The 21,370-nt window shown below is 46.3% G+C and overlaps 1 protein-coding gene across 2 annotated transcripts in view; it reads left to right on the top strand.

The window, feature by feature from the left end:
- The window catches only part of ARID3C (AT-rich interaction domain 3C), a 509,756-nt gene that overhangs the window by 290,824 nt on the left and 197,562 nt on the right, over positions 1 to 21,370 (top strand). For both annotated transcript variants that reach the window (XM_033935644.1, XM_033935635.1), the window contains exon 3: positions 4,721 to 4,793. In XM_033935644.1, coding sequence (XP_033791535.1) covers positions 4,721 to 4,793 — 73 coding nt within the window. The remainder of the gene's footprint in view (positions 1 to 4,720; positions 4,794 to 21,370) is intronic.

Genomic DNA, 21,370 nt, shown 5'->3' with positions numbered 1-21,370 from the left:
CTAGTAAAGTTCTGGGAGTCATCATTGACTCTACACTTTCCTTCAACGACCACCTCAACTCCCTAGTAAAAAAATGTTTCTTCAGCCTTCACATGCTGAGAAAAGTGAGATCCTGTTTCCATCAAAAACACTTTGCCGTCCTTGTCCAATCCACCATCCTTTCCAGACTGGACTACTGCAACTCTATCTACCTTAGCCTAACAAAGAAAAACCTTCAAAGACTCCAGCGGATTCAGAATACCGTTGCTAAGCTTATCTTCGCAAAAAGCATATTCGACCACGTCTCACCGCTTTTATCCAAGCTCCACTGGCTTCCGATTATCTCCAGAGCCCACTTCAAATGTGCCTGCCTCACTTTCAAGATCCTACACGGTATTCTCCCTCCCTTCATTCCTCTTTCTTGGAACTCCTCTAACCCCAATTCTGCCAGATCCACCCAAAAACTGAAACTTTCCTTTCCCTCTCTAAAAGGCGTTTCACTTGTAGGAAAACTAGGTTCTTCTCTCCCTTTCAGAATCACTCAGCTCTGGAACAACCTTACCTCTCCTCTTAGGAATCTGAGCTCCCTCCAACTCAGTGGTCTCAAACTCGCGGCCCGGGAGCCACATGCGGCCCGCCAGGTACTATTTTGAGGCCCTCGGTATGTTTATCATAATCATAAAAGTAAAATAAAACAGTTTCTTGATCATATGTCTCTTTAGCTATAAATGACAATATTATTATTAAGACTTAGCCTAAAGGAAAGATTTATAAATTATAAAGAGTTTTACCTTATGCAAAATTGTAATTTCTTTAATAAGACATTAACTATTTTTTCTGCAGCCCTCCAAATACCTACAAATACAAAATGTGGCCCTGCAAAAGGTTTGAGTTTGAGACCACTGCTCCAACTCTTCCGTAAACATCTGAAAACCTGGTTATTCTCAAAAATGTAACTCCTCCTCCCTCTCTGGTTATTCTAGTCCTCTAAATTTTCTCTTCATTTGCCTCTTCCCTCCACCGGAGTTCCTTTCTACCCTAACTCTTGTTAACCGTGTCGAGCTTTACGAATGTAGAGATGATGTAGTATACAAACCTAAGGTTTAGATTAGATTAGATTCTGACTGTGCATCCAATATTTCTTCCCTTCTTTCAGCCTCCGGTATGCTTCCTCTCCTCCAGACCTCATTCCCTCCCCCCAACTTTTTCTGTCTCTCTCCCTGCCCCCTCCCCTTTCTTTCTCCTTGCTCCCTTCTTTCTTTCTGTCTCCCTGCCCCTGTCTTTCTCTCTCTATGCCCCCTTTCTTTCTTTCTGTCTCCCTGTTCCCCCTTTCTTTCTGTTTCCCTTTTTTCTGTCTCCCTGCCCTCCCCCAAGCCACCGCCACTACCATCGCCACCGAGTTGTGAGCTGACCCTGATCCTAACGTGGTAAACAGAAGCGCCGGGCCGACCAACCTTCCACCCGACATCAGTTCTGACATCAGAGAGGAAGTTCTGGGCCAGCCAGGCAGCGACCTCATCTAGAGTATTGCATTCAATTCTGGTCTCCTTATCTCAAAAAGATATGGTGGCACTAGAAAAGGTTCACAGAAGAGCAACCAAGATGATAAAGGGGATGCAACTCCTCTCGTATGAGGAAAGACTAAAACGGTCAGGGCTCTTCAGCTTGGAAAAGAGACGGCTGAGGGGAGATATAATTGACGTCTACAAAATCCTGAGTGGAGTAGATCGATTTTTCACTCCGTCAAAAATTACAAAGACTAGGGGACACACGATGAAGTTACAGGGAAATACTTTTAAAACCAATAGGAGGAAATATTTTTTCACACAGAGAATAGTTAAGCTCTTGAACGCGTTGCCAGAGGATGTGGTAAGAGCGGATAGCGTAGCTGGTTTTAAGAAAGGTTTGGACAAGTTCCTGGAGGAAAGGTCCATAGTCTGTTCTTGAGAAAGACATGGGGGAAGCCACTGCTTTCCCTGGATCGGTACCATGGAATGTTGCTACTCTTTCCGGAATCTTTTGAAACTCTTTGGGATTCTGGAATCTTGCTATTCTTTAGGATTATGAATGGAATGTTGCCACTTGGGGTTCTGGAATCTTTTGTTACTCTTTGGGATTCCGGAACCTTGCTATTCTTTAGGATTCTGGATGGAATGTTGCGACTCGTTTGAGTTCCGGAATCTTTTGTTACTCTTTGGGGTTCTGGAATCTTGCTATTCTTTAGGATTCTGAATGGAATATTGCTACTCTTTGGGTTTTGGCCAGGTACTAGTGACCTGAATTGGCCACCGTGAGAACGGTGAGAACGGTGAGAACTTGATTGACCATTGGTCTGACCCAGTAAGGCTATACTTATGTATTTATGCATGATTCTATGCTGTCTAGAATGGTAGATTGTGTACTAGAGAAAGTTTTTGAAATAAATTCATTCGATTCTGTACCTTCTGGTGCCTTATTAATTGTTTAATATTGACAATGGGCTTTTTTTAACTGCATTTAAATCAAAGTTCTCCTGCCAAATCATCATGCTCCTCCTTATGCTCATGATCTTTGCCTTTGTCATGAGGAAACGGGCACAAGTCCCTATTTATGTTTCTGACCCTAATTCAGATCACCGATTGTATCATTACTTGGTTAATTTTTAAATTGCTGAACTAGGCAATTTTATTGTTTCCATAGAAATAGATCCTTATGGATTGATCTTTGCTTTATTTTTAATCTAATTTTATCTCAAACAAAGCCTTTGGCCCAGTTAGTTTGCTTGCGCTGCTCCCTATGACCCTGGGCAAATCGCTTAATCCTCTTCTGCCCCAAGATAGATTGTAAGCCCACCGGGACAATGCTTGAAATACCTGTATGTAAATTACTTTTGAGTTTGAGTGTCAAACTACAAAAAGGTGATATACAAGTGCCTTTCCCTGATGTCATAATGCCTGGCAGAAACCCAACTAGTAGCAACATTCCAGAACTCAAACTGTGATGTCATAATGTCTCATTCCACCAATACCTAAGAGCCAAGCTCATCAGTGATGTCACAATGGCTTCATTGTTCTATGCTTGGCTCACTTCCGCTATTATGTCTGAAAGTGTGACGCAGTGTTAGAGCTCCAGTCTCAACACCTTGCAGTTGTGGGTTCAAACCCCCGCTGCTCCATGTGACCCTTGGCAAGTCACTTCATCCTCCAACTCCCCCAGTACATTTTGTGAGCCCACTGGGACAAATAGGGAAAATGCTCACAGTACCTGAATGTAAACCACTTTGAGTGTGGTTGTATAACTACAAAAAGGCTGTTTGCATGTCCCAATCCCTTCCTCCCATTCCAGTTCTTAAATTGTTTTGCAAGAATACTTTAAAAAATAAAGAACTCAAAGTTATAGGCATTGCAGAGTTTGTCTGTCTGGCAGTGCTATAGAAATAAACAAAAAACAAAAGGAATTGACCCCAAAATATCCACAAAGAAGAAAATCCAGAGAAAACCAAAAAAACTCTGTGGAGTGACGATGTTCCTAAATGGACTTTATTTGAAAGTGTCAAAGTTCCAAAGGTACACTAAAATCATCCACATAAAATAATTCCATCCACATAAAAGTAAATCATCTACATAAGAGCCTTAAAGGACCTAGTCCGCTAGGGATACAAGACCCAACACGGTCCGCGTTTCGACAAAAAGTCTTCTTCAGGGGTCCCTGGGGGTCCTATAAAGGTGAGTACGTGGGAAACAATTGTGTAGTGAGCCGGAAGTGAGACACATACTCACCTTTATAGGGACCCCTGAAGAAGACTTTTTGTCGAAACACGGACCGTGTTGGGTCCTGTATCCCTAGCGGACCAGGTCCTTTAAGGCTCTTACGTGGATGATTTATTTTTATGTGGATGGAATTATTTTATGTGGATGATTTCAGTGGACCTTTGGAACTTTGACACTTTCAAACAAAGTCCATTTAGGAACATCGTCACTCCACAGAGTTTTTTGGTTTTCAGTGCTATAGAAATGACAGCAAGGCTTTTATGCATGTAAAGTAAAGTTTGTGCATGTAATATCTTTGCATATGAAATTACATTGGCTGCCAACTGAGACACAAGAGATGTTAAGGTTTGCACAGCGGCTTTAAAAAATTTGCATGGCGAAGCTCGGTTTTATATGAATGATTTGTTGATATTGCCCAAGAAACAGGAGCTGGAGAGTTCCCACCCCAAAAATACAGAAACCAGAAGAAGTTTATAATGACTGTGATGTCCTGTGAATTGTAACATAGTAGATGACGGCAGATAAAGACCCGAATGGTCCATCTAGTCTGCCCAACCTGATTCAGTCTAAAAATTTGTTGGGGTTTTTCTTCTTCTTCTTAGCTATTTCTGGGCAAGAATCCAAAGCTCTGCCCAGTACCGTTGGCAGTATTAGTTAGTAATTTTTTTAAAATAATTATTTATATAAGATAAGGATGTTTGTTGTAATCTGTTTAGGATTAAGCGGAATAAAATTTTTTAAAAAATAAATAAATATGAAGACCAATTTAGACCCCCTGTTATTAAGCGCTAAATGCCCCGACGCTGCTCTTGACGCTCATAGGAATTCTATGAGCGTTGGAGCAGTGTCAGAGTTTTGAGCGCTCCAGGATGCAGTAGAAACTTCTACCACGGCTTAGCAAAAAGGGGTCATAATTCCTTTGAATCTCGAACCCTATCTCTTTAAATCAGTTTCTGCCCGGTTGAACCTTTCTTTGTCCTCTTTTTTTTCAGCTTTACGAACTCGATGATGACCCCAAGAGGAAAGAGTTCCTAGATGACCTCTTCAGTTTTATGCAGAAGCGGGGTAAGTCTGAGGCCTACCTGGGCGCTTGTCATGTCAAGGACAAAAGACGATAGGGCTGACTCGTGGCTTGCTGCTTCCCAGGAAAGGATCATTACTTTGCGGGTAAGATGATGAAGGTTTCTAGCTCCGCAGTGCCAGAAACAACCCAACCCAACTGGTGCCATCTCTTCTTGTTTTCATAGAATCCCATGTTTTAACTCCTGCGGTGTCTTTGTGGTGCCCGGTTTGCAAGAGGGCATCGGCGATAGAGAGAGAGAGATGAACATCTTAGAGCTCTACAAGACATCATAGGGATGCAACGGCTCTAACATTATTGTAACTCGATATATACTTGCTGCCTTACGACGTTTACAGGTTATGCAGAACACTGTGGCAAGGTTTATTTCCAGTGCAATAGGTAAGACATTCTAGACCAGGGGTAGGCAATTTTGGTCCTCGAGAGCCACTGGCAGGTCAGGTTTTCAGAATATCCACAATGAATATGTATGAGATAGATTTGCATGCGCCACCTCCTTGAGATGCAAATCTATCTCAAGCATATTAAGAACATAAGAAAAGCCATCAAGCCCAGTAGCCCGTTCTCATGGTGGCCAATCCAGGTCACTAGTATTTGGCCAAAACCCAAGGAGTAGCAACATTCCATGCTACCGATCCAGGGCAAGCAGAGGCTTCCCCCCCATGTCTTAATAACAATCTATGGACTTTTCCTCCAGGAACTTGTCCAAACCTTTCTTAAAACCAGCTCCACTATCCACTCTTACCACATCCTCTGGGAATTAGTTCTAAAGCTTAACTATTCTCTGAGTGAAAAAAAACTTCCTCCTATTGGTTTTAAAAGTATTTTCCTGTAACTTCAGCAAGTCTCCCCTAGCCTTCGATGAAGTTACAGGGAAATACTTTTATTGTGGATATCCTGAAAACCTGATCTACCTGTGGCTCTCGAGGACCAGAATTGCCTACCCCTGTTCTAGACCATAGGGTTATTTCCCTATACTCGCTCAGAAGGAATCCACTCCGGATTTTTCACTCTTCCTCCAGTGAACTTCACAGATGAGTTTAGCACCCTCTACAGTCTTTCCTTCTGCATGCATGTCTGCAGTGTGAGTTCTGCTCTCCCCATTTTATTGTTTTCAGTTCCATCAATTTTGCAGGTATTTTCGCATTTGAAGGGAATTTGAAGCTCTGCTTGCTTGAGAATTCAGAGTTCGGTCTGTAGCTGACAGTCCGATCCCTTTTTGGGTACCTGTTAGCCGGTCTGCATAGTGTATCTTGGAGCTCAGGGCCGTTCCTGAACTAGTCTCACCTTCTGTTAAGCGGGGGGGGTCGAGCGGAGACTGTTAGGCACGTTTAGGGGGGGCTCAGCGGTGTCTTGTAGGGTGCCGGCTACGTTTTCTCGCCTCCGCCCATCCTGATGCGCATCCAGAGGTCCGCAGAGGTGCAGGCATAGTCAGACAATGGAGTCTGACCGGCAGCCCGGAGATTGGCTTGGAGAAAGCGTTCCCAGCATCGTGACAGTGAATTCTGAACCGGCTACTGAGGAGACCTGGAAACAGGTGAAGCACAGCACGAGCCGTTGCAGTAAATGCTCCAACACTCATAGAATTCCTATGAACGTCGAAGCACTTACCTCGCTGGCCCTTGCTAAAAAACACTAGCGCAGCTTGATTTTAAAAAAGGGGGGAAGGGGTTAAGCCTTCTAATGGTGACGGGACAAAAACGCACGAGACTTCAGCGCGCCATCATTGCAGTACAGACAATTTGGCGCAAGATCCCAGCGCACCGCCTAAAAAGTTACTTTTAAAGAGATCCGACGGGGGCTGTGGGGGGAGAACCCCCCACTTTACTTCATACTCTTCGCGCTGCCGTTAGGGGGGGTGTGGGGAGTGCAACCCCCCACATTATAGAGAAAACGTAACTTTTTCCTAAAAAATCAGGAAAAAGTTCAGTTTGCTCTATAATGGGGGGTTCCAACCCCCCAACGGCAGCGCGAAGAGTATGAAGAAAACTGGGGGGGGGGTTTCCCACTCACACCCCGCGTCGGAGCTCTTTAAAAGTCACTTTTTAGGCGGCACGCTGGGGTCTTGCGCCAAATTGTCTGCGCTGCAGTGTTGGCGTGCCGAAGTCCCGCGTGCGAATGACTATAAACCTTCTAACCATTCTCTTAGATCAAAAGATTCTTGTGTTTTACAATATCTATCATTTAAGGGTGTAAAATTTAAATATATTTATTCATCTAGTTTTGTTTTCCATTCAATACAATGCTGGAATTCTCTTTCAGTGAAACTACCGTGTTTCCCCAAAAATAAGACTTAGTGCTGTCTTATTTTCGGGGATGTCTTATTTTTTTCATGTACAATGATCATCTTTCCCTTCCTCTCCTCCACCCCAATTCTTCCTATTTCCTTTCTCTCCCCCCCATGTGCAGCATCTTTCCTCCCCTCTCGCCCATCCCCTTGTGCAGTATCTTTCTATCCCTCCCTTCTATCCCTTGCAGCTTCTATCCCACCCTTCCTCCCATCCCTCTCGTGTAGCAACTTTTTATCCCCCTGCCGCCGCCCACCTCCGCTCGCTGACCCATCTCTCCCTCCCATCTGAACCGCAAGACAGGAATACCTTATAGCAAACCGGCAACGTCGGCACTCGGCAGCAATCTACACAGCCTGCTTCGCGGCCTTCTATCTCCCGGGCGTTCCTCTGCCGCGTTGCTGATGACATCATCAGCAGAGGAACGCCCAGGAGATAGAAGGCCACGAAGAAGCCTGTGTAGATTGTTACCGAGTGCCGACGCTGCCGGTTTATTATAAGATATTCCTGTCTCGCAGTTCGGATGGGAGGGAGAGATGGGTCAATGGGAGGGGGAGTGCATAGCGGCAGGGGGAAGCGCTTCTGCTGCCGGTGACTAGGGCTTATTTGGGGGGAAACACGGTTATTTTTAATTTTGCAACTTTTAAAAGCACATTTGTTTCAAGAATATTTGATGTAATTGTTATTTTCAATGAGCTTGAAATTGTTAATCCGCACAATAATTCTCGTTGTTCAGCGGAATACAAATGCTGCTGTAAATTTAATATTATTGTACCATAATTCAGATGTATGGGTAATAGCAAAAGCACTTATGTAGATAAGGTTCTGTTTGATATACAGGGGCTGATGGGGTGAGCAGGGCATGTTTATTTAATTAGAAGTGTAATATAGTTTTGGAAAATGAAAGATGTATCGGGGTGGGGGGATGGAATAAGTAATGTATAGATGCTAGGGGTGCAAGCTGGGTTTCTCTGGACAGGCAGAAGAAAAGCTCAAAATAATGGAGGGAGTTAATTCTACGACTGAGCACCTCAGTTTAGACGTCCCAGTGCTGCGCGGAGAGAGAATGTTCTGTACTGGCATCTGGGCACCCAGATTCTTTTATAGCAGGGGTGCCCAATAGGTCGATCGCGATCGACCGGTAGCTCGCCAAGGCAAAGTGAGTTGATCATCCAGGACTCACTTTGCCTTGGCAATCTATCGGGCCGATCAGTCTTCACGTCAATTCTGCTGTCGGAGAGGAAGTTCGGGCCAGCCAATCACTGCCTGGCTGGGCGGAACTTCCTCTCCGACGGCAGAATTGACATCGGGGAGAGGAATGCTGGTCGGCCCGAAGCAGGGAGAGCATGGGGCGGCGTTGGCGTCGGCTTTGACTTGGGGAAGGGCAGGGAGAAAGAAAGAAAGGGGGCAGGCAGAGAAACAGAAGGAAAGAAGAGAAACATAAAAAAAAAGAAAGGGGGCATGAAGAGAGAAAGAAAGAAAGGGCAGGGAGAGAGGAAGAAAAAGTTGGGGGAGGGAATGAGGTGTGGAGGAGAGGAAGCATACAGGCTGAAAGAAGGGAAGAAAGATTGGATGCACAGTCAGAAGAAGAAAGTGCAACCAGAGACTCATGAAATCACCAGACAAGGTAGGAAAAATGATTTTATTTTAAATTTAGTGATCAAAATGTGTCTGAATTTATATCTGCTGTCTATATTTTACAATATGGTCCCCTTTTACTAAACCACAATAGTGGTTTTTAGCGCAGGGAGCCTATGAGCATCGAGAGCAGCGCTGGGCATTCAGCGCAGCTCCCTGCGCTAAAAACTGCTATTGTGGTTTAGTAAAAAGGGAGGGGGGTGGGTATTTGTCTATTTTTGTATGGTTGTTACTGAGGTGACAGTGCATAGAGTCATCTGGTTTGTCCTTTTTGAAAAAATCCTGGAATAGGAATGATAATTAACAATTCTATGCGTACAGTGTGCGTTGTGTTTTTTTAAAATTTTATTGTTGGTAGATCATTTTGACTTGGTCATTTTAAAAGTAACTCGTGAGTCAAAAAAGTGTGGGCACCCCTGTTTTATAGAATACCAGCGTAACCTGGCATCATTAATACTAATCTGGATCTTTATCTATTCTTCATATTAAAACTATCTACTTTTAAACAAATTAATTATTCCTAACATTACCACTTTCCATGAATCATTTTAAAATAACTAAAGCTCTTTCTATCAATTAATTTTCTTCATAATTTTTTTCTTTTTTCTAAATTGACCCTGCCCTTATGTACAAACCTTAAATGTTTTTTATATTTATTTTTTTCTTTTTATTCTTTTTTAATTAATTTTATAAATTGTATAAATTGTATTTCTCCCTTTTACCTACTTGTTTCAGTTTGTATTAATAGAATATAATGATTAGTCTGTATAATAGTCTTATTTGTATTTGTCATCCCTGGCTTTTACAATTATGTAATACGCATTGAAATATTGGATATTGCGTAAAATCAAAATTTAATAAACTTGAACTTGAAACTTGATCAGTGTACCTTGCATTTCGGCATCTGCAGTTCCACTAGCCACGGATCTGCCATAACTGTGGGCCCCCCAAATGCAGTAGCAACTTATTCTGTAAGTCGGATCATAAGCGAGAGACCTGCCGACGTCTCACCCACCTGATCACCACCTTAGAGTTACGTATTAAGGCACTTACACAATACAACCAACAGGGGGCATTCTATAAATGGCACCTACATTTAGGCGAATTTGAGAATAGGCTAAGCTGAAAGTGGAAAAGTTTGTCGCTATTCAGGATTAATGTCCTCAGTTTTACGCGAGAGGGCACAGTCTCTGAGAATCCCCAGATGGAGATCGAAGGGATCGAAACAATTACGTTGGACAGTTTGTGATGGACACAAGTGTTGAGAGATTATGAACTTAGTCAGTGCTGGAGTCTGAGAAGATAAGTGGTGCCAGTGCTTTATAGTGGTTTAAATATTTCATTACTTCAAGCACATATTTTATTTTCAGAAGAATTTATGAGTCTCAGCCCCACCACTCCACCGCAACAAAGAATTTTCGTAGCCGGAGCGCATTTATCTAAATTTCTCTATCGAAAGTGTTTAGTGCGTCACCATTTCATACTTAATATAATTCATACATGTTTTAAGAATAGTTCATAAATAATTCATAAACACACTTCTCCCACCGTGTTCGCTGTGATAGGGGGATTAACAGAACCGCAAACACAGAAAAACCGCGAATAACTTTTTCACATGTTATTCGCTGTTTTATATTACAAACCCTAACAAGAAACCCACAAAAAAGGCAGAAATAATCAAAGGGTTCAGGGAGTGATCGCTCAAGGTCAAATACCTGAAAGACACAACGCAAGAAGTGCGTAAAAACTTAAATAGCGTGACAATTATAAAGGTGCCCTCAGTGTGAGGGAGCAGCGAAGGGAGACAAGGCTCCAACGCTTCACAAATTCAGGTAGAGGTAATATACCTCCACCCGCACACCATCACTGGGCACCTAATGTGTGCAATAATCAACAGTGAAAAGTCACAAATCAAATTAAAGTGAATAACAGGTGAAACCAGTGCCCAGTGATGGTGTGTGGGTGGAGGTATATTACCTCTACCTGAATTTGTGAAACGTTGGAGCCTTGTCTCCCTTCGCCGCTCCCTCACACTGAGGCACCTTTATAATTTTCACGCTATTTAAGTTTTTACGCACTTCTTGCGTTGTGTCTTTCAGGTATTTGACCTTGAGCAATCACTCCCTGAACCCTTTGACTATTTCTGCCTTTTTTGTGGGTTTCTTGTTAAGGTTTTGTGGCAGCTTTTCTGGAGTTGTTTTCCGTGTTATATTACAAACCATCGTATATATGGTAAAACTGCGAATAACATGGTGGGAGACCTGGCCTGTTCCTGAAGGAGAGGCAACACACGGTGAAGAAAGTGCCGGGAATCAGCGATTTTCTCTGTAAACGCTTGGAATCAGCAATTTCTCTATGTAAGCTGATGTAATTTGAGGGGAGGAGCCAGCAATAACCGCGAATAACATGGTGGGAGACCTGGCCTGTTCCAGAAGGAGAGGCAAAACATAAGAACATAAGAACATAAGCAATGCCTCTGCTGGGTCAGACCTGAGGTCCATCGCGCCCAGCAGTCCGCTCATGCGGCGGCCCAACAGGTCCAGGACCTGTGTAGTAAACCTCTATCTATACCCTTCTATCCCCTTTTCCAGCAGGAAATTGTCCAATCCTTTCTTAAACCCCAAAACTGTACTCTGCCCTATAACGTCCTCTGGAAGCGCATTCCAGAGGACGTTGGGTAAAGAAGAACTTCCTAGCATTCGTTCTGAATCTGTCCCCTTTCAACTTTTCCGAATGCCCTCTTGTTTTTTTATTTTCTGAAAGTTTGAAGAATCTGTCCCTCTCTACTCTCTCTATGCCCTTCATGATCTTGTAAGTCTCTATCATATCCCCTCTAAGTCTCCTCTTCTCCAGGGAAAAGAGTCCCAGTTCCTCCAATCTTTCTCTATCTCTCTCTTTTTCTTTCTCTCTCTCTTTCTTTCTATCTCTCTCTCTCTCTCTCTCTATTTCTCTCTGTCTCCCTTTCTCTCTCTCTTTCTGTCCCTCTCTACTCTCTCTATGCCCTTCATGATCTTGTAAGTCTCTATCATATCCCCTCTAAGTCTCCTCTTCTCCAGGGAAAAGAGACCCAGGTTCTCTAATCTCTCAGCGTATGAAAGGCTTTCCATCCCCTTAATCAGTCGTGTCGCTCTCCTCTGAACTCTCTCGAGTAACGCCATATCCTTCTTAAGGTACGGTGACCAATACTGGACGCAGTATTCAAGATGCGGACGCACCATTGCCCGGTACAGTGGCAGGATAACTTCTTTCGTTCTGGTTGTAATACCCTTCTTGATTATACCTAGCATTCTATTCGCTCTCTTAGCGGCCGCTGCGCACTGTGCCGTCGGCTTCATTGTCATGTCCACCATTACCCCCAAGTCCCTTTCCTGGGTACTCTCAGTCAATAACATCCCTCCCATCATATAATTGTACCTCGGGTTTCTGTTTCCCACATGCAAAACTTTACACTTCTCAACATTGAACTTCATCTGCCATCTCTCTGCCCATTCCCCTAGTTTGTCCAAGTCCCTTTGCAATTCTTCGCATTCCTCCTTCGTCCGAGCTCCATTAAATAGTTTGGTGTCGTCCGCAAATTTTATTATCTCACACTTCGTTCCTGTTTCTAGATCATTTATGAATATATTAAAAAGCAGCGGCCCGAGCACCGAGCCCTGCGGAACACCACTCGTGACCTTCCTCCAGTCCGCGTAGTGGCCCTTCACCCCTACCCTCTGTTTCCTACCTTCTAACCAGTTTCTGATCCATCTATGCATATCTCCGTCCACCCCATGGTTCTTCAGTTTCCGGAGTAGACGTTCATGAGGAAAACACGGGAAAATTCGGGAGGTTGGACCCTAACATGGTTTCGCCTACTGCTGTTTCAAGGGTCCTCCCTATAAAACAAAATTTTTTAAAAAATTCATCTTGCTCCCGAAAAGATAAAGAGATTCCAAACACCCCTACAACCATATCAATATATATTATATACAAGCCATAGAAACATGATGGCAGATAAAGGCCAAATGGCCCATCTAGTCTGCCCATCCATAGTAACCATTATCTCTTGGAATGCAATTACACCAAGACTGGATCAACCTGTCCAACTCGATCTGGGTCTATTGTCCACAATCTGTGGTGTGTGTGTGTGTGAGAGAGCAGAAACACAGTCTAATTGTTTACAGATCAGCGAGATATAGATTCTCTTTCATCATTTGTTTCAGTTATTTTGCGCAATGCTTGTTGACAGAAACGAAACATGTCCCCTATTCTCCAGTCCCCGTTCTCTATTTATGGCATAAAGTAAAAAAGTATTTCCTCAGATTACTGCCTCTTTATTCACTCAAATTTAACCCTCTTTCTCATCATTCTCCATTTTACTTCTCAGCTACCTATCAAATTCCATCTTCTTCTCTCACCCACTACCTCCCCCTTTCCCCATCTCACTCCTTCCCCAGCCTTCTATTCCCTTTCATTTTTAATCAGCTCTCCATTGCCATATTTGTATCCCCTGTAATTACTCTTCTCCTCTCGTTCATTACCTTCCCACTCCCCTTTGACCTTTCCCACATAATTCCACCATTTCCGACATCTTCCTCCCTCTACCCTTCTAGCCCAGCACCTGCTTCCTCTTTTCTCCCCTCCCCACTCTTGTAGCCTAACATCTCCCTGTCCATTCTCTCTTTCCTCCTCCCCTCCTCCCCAATGGTCCAGCATTTCTCCCTCCCTCTTCCCTCCCTCCAATTATCCAACATCACCCCTTACTTCCTTCTGTCCTTGGATCCATCTCTCTTTTCACTGCTGTACATATCTCTCCCTACCTTGCATCCACCCTCATGTCCAACATCTCTTCCCTCCTCTTTACCCCAGGACAAGCAGGTCTCTACTTGTGGGTGACGTCACCAACGGAGTCCCCTAGCGGAGGTTTTCGCAAGCAGACTTGCTCGAAGACCTTCAGGCTTGCGATTGGCCCACGCATGCGCGTGTGCCCCTCCCGCCCTGCCTAGGGCATGCATCTCCTCAGCGTGTCCTCAGTTCTCTGTTTTCCGTGGAGCCAGAAGCTCTGCTCCCTTGCTTTGCGCGATCTCGTTGTCCCTCTTGCACCGCGGCTTATTTGGTTAGTTTCTGTTGAGTCGCTGTGCTCGCATCTTTAATTTTCTTTATTTTCATTTTTTTCAGTTCGTATATTTTTGACCGGGCCTCGCGGGCCGCAGCCCTCCTTTTTCTTATGTCCCATCCTCGTTCCGGATTTAATAACTGTACTAAGTGCAACAGGGTTATCTCCATCACCGATCCTCATCGTTGGTGTGTGGAGTGCCTGGGTGCAGAGCACCGCGCTGAGTTGTGTCCCCGTTGTGCGACTTTACAAACCGGTCGTCGGCGTCTTCGAGACATCAATCTAAGCGTGCCTTCTCATGTAGGGAATACTCTTCCTCGAGGTCGCCCCCGAAGGAGCGCACTGCTGCACCTCCGACCCACCTACCTTTGGCTATTAATACCACACAGTTTTTTCCTCGGTGGTAAGCCAACTAGTCCCGACTTCGACACCTTTGACCTCGGCCTCAACCAAGTCACGGTCTGACCAGCCTGAGCATCCCCTCGTCTCTCGAGGTCTCACCCGTAAGACTCATTGGATTCCCTCGAGCGAGTCTTCCTCCCCTGAGTCGCTGGTGACTTTTTGGGGGTCCAGGCTGGGGACCAGTTTTTCCCCCGCTACTGTGGCGAGGCTCGCTTCTTCTAAAAGGCCCCAGTCTATCCCACTCTGTCGGGGCAGGTCTCCGACCTCAAGACCATCCCGCCACACGCTTGTCCTCGAATTGGACTCTAGTGTATGTTCCCCATCGAGGCGATTGCCGGCTTCTAAAGGGCCTGCTTTGAAGCCAGTTGGGGATTTTTCCTATACTCCGTCTTCTCCGAGGCTTCCCCAGCGATTTCCTTGGACCCCGGGGTCTTCCCCAGTCCATCTGGCACGGGGCCGTTCCTCGACGCCCCCTACACACCTTAGTCAAACCTCTTCGGTCTCCCGTTCACGGGACTTTGAGGCTCCGGCTTACTACTCCAGGGAAGTTTCTCCCTCTTTCTCGTCCGCACCCCGATCTCGAACGGAGTCTCCTGTGGAGGATGATTCTTCTTCTCGGACCTCCTTCTTTTCTCGTTTCATCTCTGACATGGGCAGAGCTCTGCACTTGGATCTTCAGTCCGACTCCCGCTTTACCCAGGAATACCTGGCAGAAATGGGAGTTGACAATGCGCCTTCCGTTGCATCAGGTTCTCCGACAGACGTTTCTCCGGAATCTGGAGACACCTTATGCGGTCACGGCTATTCCCTCCAAGTTGCAGTCCCGTTACCGGACTATCCCGGTGAAAGGGTTTGAGAGTGCTCAGCTTTCCCTTGGTGGTTGAGTCTTCCTTGAAGAAGTCTAACTCCTCGAAGGTTTATGCTGCTGTCCCCCTGGGCAGAGAGGGGCGTACGATGGACAAATTTGATCACCGCCTTTATCAGAATTCAATGATGGCGAACCATGTCCTTAACTACAATTTCATCTTCACGTCCTACCTCCAGTTCTGTATAGATGCCCTCCGCTCGTTCTGGGAGGTTGTATCTGAGACTTGGCATCAGGAGTTTCGTCTCCTCAAGGAGACCCTCTCCCAACTCCGCCTTTATATGTTTCAGGCCTCTTACGACGCCTTTGAATTGTCCTCGAGAGTTACAGCCTTTGCGATCGCCATGCGTCGCCTCGCTTGGCTCCGGATTGTGGATGTGGATATGGATCTGAATCTACAGGATTGACTTGCCAATCTCCCGTGTGTGGGTCATGAGCTCTTCGATGATTCCATTGAGGCAGCCACGAAGCGCCTCTTGGACCACGAGCGGTCCTTTGCGTCTCTGGTGAAACTTAAACCTAAGGCCCCCTCCGGCTCGACAATATAAAATTCCTCTCCAGAAGTATCCACAAAAATCCACTCCTGCTTTCTCTAGGCCTCCTTCGAAATGGCCACTGCAGCAGCAGCAACGTCAACCTAAGACCCAGCCGCTGGGCCCGGCAAAGCCCGGGCCGTCCTATTGACAATTCCAGTCTGAGCCTTCGAGCTCCCTAACTCCTGGAGCCTTCCCCCTTCCCCATCGGGGGGCTTTTCAATCATTTCTATACCCAGTGGGAAAGTCTTACCACCGATAGTTGGGTACTGTCTATCACCCGGGAGGGGTACTCCCTCCACTTCAGTCGCGTACCCCTGGACCTGCCTCCAAGAGAGTTTCCTTCTGCTCAGTCTCAGCTTCCTCTCCTTCTGCAGGAAGCTTGGGCCCTTCTTCGCCTTCAGGCGGTCAAGGAGGTTCCCACAGAACAGTGGAACTCTAGATTTTATTCCCGGTACTTTTTGGTACCCAAGAAGATGGGGGATCTGTGTCCGATCCTGGACCTCCATGCTCTGAACAAGTTTCTGGTCCGGGAAAGATTCAGAATGCTCACCCTTCCCACGTTGTATCCCCTCTTGGATGAGGGGGACTGGCTATGCTCACTGGACCTCAAGGAGGCGTACACGCACATTCCAATACACCCGGCCTCTCGCCGGTATTTGAGATTCCGGGTGAGGGATCTCCATCTTCAGTATCGTGTTCTTCCCTTCGGCCTGGCGGCCTCTCCGAGGGTTTTCACAAAATGTCTGGTTGTGGTAGCTGCGGCCCTGCGCCTCTGCGGCCTGCAGGTGTTTCCCTACCTCGACGACTGGTTAATCAAAGCGTCCTCTCACACCAAAGTCCTGCGAGCGACGAGACAGACCATCTTCCTCCTTCAGAGTCTCGGCTTCGAGGTGAACTTTCCCAAGTTTCACCTCTGCCCATCCCAGTCTCTCGAGTTCATCGAAGCGGTCCTGGACATGGTTCGTCTTCGCTCCTTCTTGCCTCGGCCTCGTCAGGAGGCCCTTATACGTTTGTGCCAAATGGTGACCCATCTGCACTCGGCGCTGGCTCGGCTCATGATGGTCCTCCTAGGTCACATGGCCTCCACGGTTCATGTGACTCCTTTTGCCAGACTTCACCTCCGTATTCCTCAATGGACTCTGGCGTCCCAATGGACCCAGGATTGGGATTCTCTCTCTCGCCGCATTGTCGTGACTCCTTTGTTGAGGAGGTCTCTCTGTTGGTGGATGCTCTCTTCCAATCTCTCCAGAGGTTTTCTGTTCCATGCTCCTCCTCTGCAAAAGGTCCTCATGATGGACTCGTCGACCTATGCTTGGGGGGCTCATCTGGACGGTCTGCGCACCCAAGGTCTTTGGTCCCATGCCGACCGCCTTTGTCACATCAATCTTCTGGAGCTTCGAGCGATTTTCCTCGCTCTGAAAGCCTTTTGTCACCTGCTTCGCGACCGAGTGGTGCTAGTTTGCACGGACAACCAGGTCACCATTTATTATATCAACAAACAGGGAGGCACGGGCTCCAGGTCCCTGTGCCAGGAGGTGAAGCGGCTCTGGGATTGGACCATCTGCCGCAACATATTCATTCGAGCTGTCTACATTCAGGGCCAGCGGAACTGTCTGGCAGACAAGTTGAGTCGTCTGCTGCAGCCTCACGAGTGGTCCCTCCACTCCGTAACCCTGAGTCAGGTGTTTGCTCGTTGGGGGACTCCGGACGTCGATCTGTTCGCGTCCCCCCTCAATCACAAGTTTACACCCCTCTCAGGCTCGAGGCGAATGCCTTCCTTCTGGATTGGACGAACGAGTTCCTATATGTGTTCCCTCCATTCCCTCTGATTCTAAAGACTCTCGTCAAGCTCAAGTCTTCGCATGCCACCATGATTCTGATTGCTCCTCGGTGGCCCCGGCAGCTGTGGTTCTCCCTTCTGTTGCAGCTCAGTTCCAGGGAGCCTCTTCCTCTGCCTGTTTTTCCTTCTTTGCTTACGCAGGGTCAGGGTTCTCTGCTCCATCCCAACCTTCAGTCTCTGCACTTAACAGCTTGGTTCCTTGAGATTTAATGCCCTCATTCCAGTTCTCCCAGCCTGTGCTGGATGTCCTGGAAGTGTCCCGAAAGGAGTCCACTCGCCAATGTTACCATCAGAAGTGGACCCGCTTTTCTTCCTGGTGTGCTACTAGGCAGCTGGAGCCGCTGTCTGCCTCCTTGTCGGCTGTCCTGGATTATCTGTTGCACTTGTCTGGCGCTGGGCTCAAGTCCTCTTTGGTTCGAGTCCACCTTAGTGCCATTGCTGCTTTTCATCAGCCGATTGACGGGAAACCTATCTCTGTTCATCCTGTGGTTTCCCACTTCATGAAAGGACTTTTCCACGTTCATCCACCCCTTAAACCTCCTCTGGTGGTCTGGGATCTTAGCGTGGTCCTTGCTCAATTGATGAAACCCCCTTTCGAGCCGCTAGCGTGGGCTCACTTAAAGTATCTTACTTGGAAAGTTGTGTTTCTTATTCCTCTCACTTCTGCCTATCGGGTCAGTGAGCTTCAAGGCTTGGTAGCGGACCCACCTTTCACTGTCTTCCATCATGATAAGGTGGTTCTCCGTACCCATCCTAAGTTCTTGCCTAAGATTGTTTCTGATTTTCACATCACCCAATCTATTGTTCTTCCTGTGTTTTTCCCGAAGCCCCATTCTCACCCTGGAGAAGCGGCTCTGCATTCTCTTGATTGTAAGTGTGCGCTGGCCTTCTACTTGAAGTGCACCGCTCCTCACCGTTTGGTTCCCCAGCTGTTCCTCTCCTTCGATCCTAATCGCTTGGATCGCTCTGTCTCTAAACGGACCATTTCTAACTGGTTGGCCGCTTGTATTTCTTTCTGTTATGCTCAGGCTGGTCTCTCCCTGCCGGGTCGAGTCACAGGCCACAAGGTCAGGGCGATGGCGGCGTCTGTTGTTTTCCTCCGCTCCACTCCCATTGAGGAAATCTGTAAGGCTGCCACTTGGTCCTCGGTTCATACGTTCACCTCTCACTACTGTCTGGATGCTTTCTCCAGGCGTGACGGCAACATCTATTCTCCTAAATTGCCAACTCTCCCTCCATCCCTTTCTGGTTAGCTTGGAGGTCACCCACATGTAGAGAATATGCTGCCTGCTTGTCCTGGGATAAAGCACAGTTACTTACCGTAACGGGTGTTAACCAGGGACAGCAGGCAGATATTCTCGCAACCCACCCATCTCCCCGTGGTTGGCTTATTTGCTTGCTATCTGAACTGAGGACACGCTGAGGAGACGCATGCCCTAGGCAGGGCGGAAGGGGCACGCGCGCATGCGCGGGCCAATCGCAAGCCTGAAGGTCTTCGAGCAAGTCTGCTTGCGAAAACGTCCGCTAGGGGGCTCCGTCGGTGACGTCACCCACATGTAGAGAATATCTGCCTGCTGTCCCTGGATAACACTGTTACGGTAAGTAACTGTGCTTTCTCTCCCATTCTCGATGTCTGTCTCTTTCTCTCTTTGCACCCTGGTTCCATCTCTCTCTTTCTTCCTCCCCTTCCCATGCAGCATCTCTTCCTCCTAATATTTCTCCCTCTCTTGCTCTTCTTCCTCCTTTTGCAGCATCTCTCCCTCCTACCCCACCCCATCTCCAGCAATTCTCTCTCTCCCCCAAACCATTCAGCATCTCTCCCTCCCATCCTACCTCCAACAATCCTCAGCCCCACCCCAGGGATCTGCTGTCTGCTGTTGTGTATGGCAGCCAAAATCTTAAACCTGGCCCTGAGTGTCAGAGATAGGATGCAGAGCTGCTTGGAACATGAGCCTGACCCAGTCTAACATTCTAATATTTTTAACAACTGGGCAACCACAGTTCTCGAGGCCATAATCCTGTTGAGTTTTCAAGATTGCCACAATGAATATCCATGAGACTTATTTGCATACAATAGAGCCAGTGCATGCAATTCAATCTAATTGTGCAAATCTTGAAAACTCAACTGGGTTGTGTCCCTTGAGGACGTTTGTCCACCCTATAGACCAGTGTTTCTCAAACTGTGTGCCACAAGAGATTCCCAAATTTTACTTTCTTTTTAAAAATTATCTTCATAAGTATATACTACAGGGGTGCCCACACTTTTTGGGCTTGCGAGCTACATTTAAAATGACCAAGTCAAAATGATCTATCAGCAATAAAATAAAAAAATCACAAAGTACACCGTACGCAGAGAAAATGTGAATTATCATTTATATTCTGTGGGTTTTCAAAGAGATCAAGGCAGATGACTTTATGCACTGTCACCTCGGGAACAACTATACAAAAATAGACAAATATACCCCCTCCCTTTTTACTAAACCACAATAGCGGGTTTTTAGCGCAGGGAGCTGCGCTGAATGCCCCGCGTTGCTCTCGATGCTCATAGGCTCCCTGTGATAAAAACCGCTATTGCAGTTTAGTAAAAGGGGGCCATAGTGCAAAATGTAGACAGCAGATATAAATTCTCAAAACGGACACATTTTGATCACTAAATTGAAAATAAAATCATTTTTCCTACCTTTGTTGTCTAGTGATTTCATGAGTCTCTGGTTGCACTTTCTTCTTCTGACTGTGCATCCAATATTTCTTCCCTTCTTTCAGCCTGCTGTATGCCTCCAGACCTCATTCCCTCTGCCAACTTTTTCTTCCTCTCTCTCTGCCCCCTCCCCTTTCTTTCTTTCTGTCTCTCTGTCTCCCTGCCCCTCTTTCTTTCTTTCTGTCTGTCTTTCTCTCTCCATGCCCCCTTTCTTTCTGTCTTCCTGTCTCCTTTTTCTTTCTTTCTTTTTCCCTTCTTTCTTTCTGTCTCCCTGCCTGCTCCCAAGCCATTGCCACTGCCATCGGGGAATAGGCCCCCAAGCCACCGCCGCCCCAAGTTCTCCTTGCTTCCCAACGCAGAAGCGTCGGGCTGACCAGATTTCCTCTCCCTGATGTCATTTCTGAAGTCGGAGAGGAAGTTCCAGGCCAGCCAATCGCTTCCACTCCGATGTCAGAATTGGCGTCGGGTGGGGAAACTTGGTCGGCTCGGCGCTTCTGAGTTGGGAAGCAAGTAGAATGCGAAGGCAACTCGATTGACTCGCATGTCTTCGCGATCTACCGGTCGATCACGATCGATCTTTTGGGCACCCCCTAATGTACTAGAATAGATGACACGTACATCCTGTACACAAGAATCTATCAATGAGCGTCTGCGTGTATAAGGATACAATCGCCCAGGATCCTGCTAGTCTCTTGGACATTTTATTGGCTCTGGCTCTTAAAGTGATCCTTAAAAATTAGAAGGTTCAATGTGGTGGAATTTGGCCTGTCTTGAGTTGGCCAGTACTTTATTTACAGTCCATCATCCCAAAGTTTTCAGCAATATTTAACATCTATTTCGTTTGGTTTTTTAAAAATTATTATTAGATTAGAAAGAAAATGGAGAAAAAAGAACCAAGATCAAACAAAAACCGACTGGAAAAAATCAACAAACAATACAAAATTCTACTAAGGGATAAAAGGAAAAGCTACTATACCAATCTCATAGGCACGGAAACCCAAGATTCCAAAAAAATATTCCAAATCCTGAAAGAATTAACAGACACCAAACCATACACTACCACCACGAACACCCCTCCACCATCACCCACCCTCTTAGCAGAACACTTCAAGAACAAAATTACCAACACCAGAGCCACTCTCATACTTAACCCATCCCATCAAAACCCAATCACAATCCACCCTACAGGAAAAGAGGCA

The sequence above is a fragment of the Geotrypetes seraphini genome, chromosome 1, assembly GCF_902459505.1.
Source record: "Geotrypetes seraphini chromosome 1, aGeoSer1.1, whole genome shotgun sequence".
NCBI classification, from domain to species: Eukaryota; Metazoa; Chordata; class Amphibia; order Gymnophiona; family Dermophiidae; genus Geotrypetes; species Geotrypetes seraphini.
The sequence above is the reverse complement of the archived record's forward strand: the minus strand, read 5'-3'. Positions and strand labels throughout refer to the sequence as shown.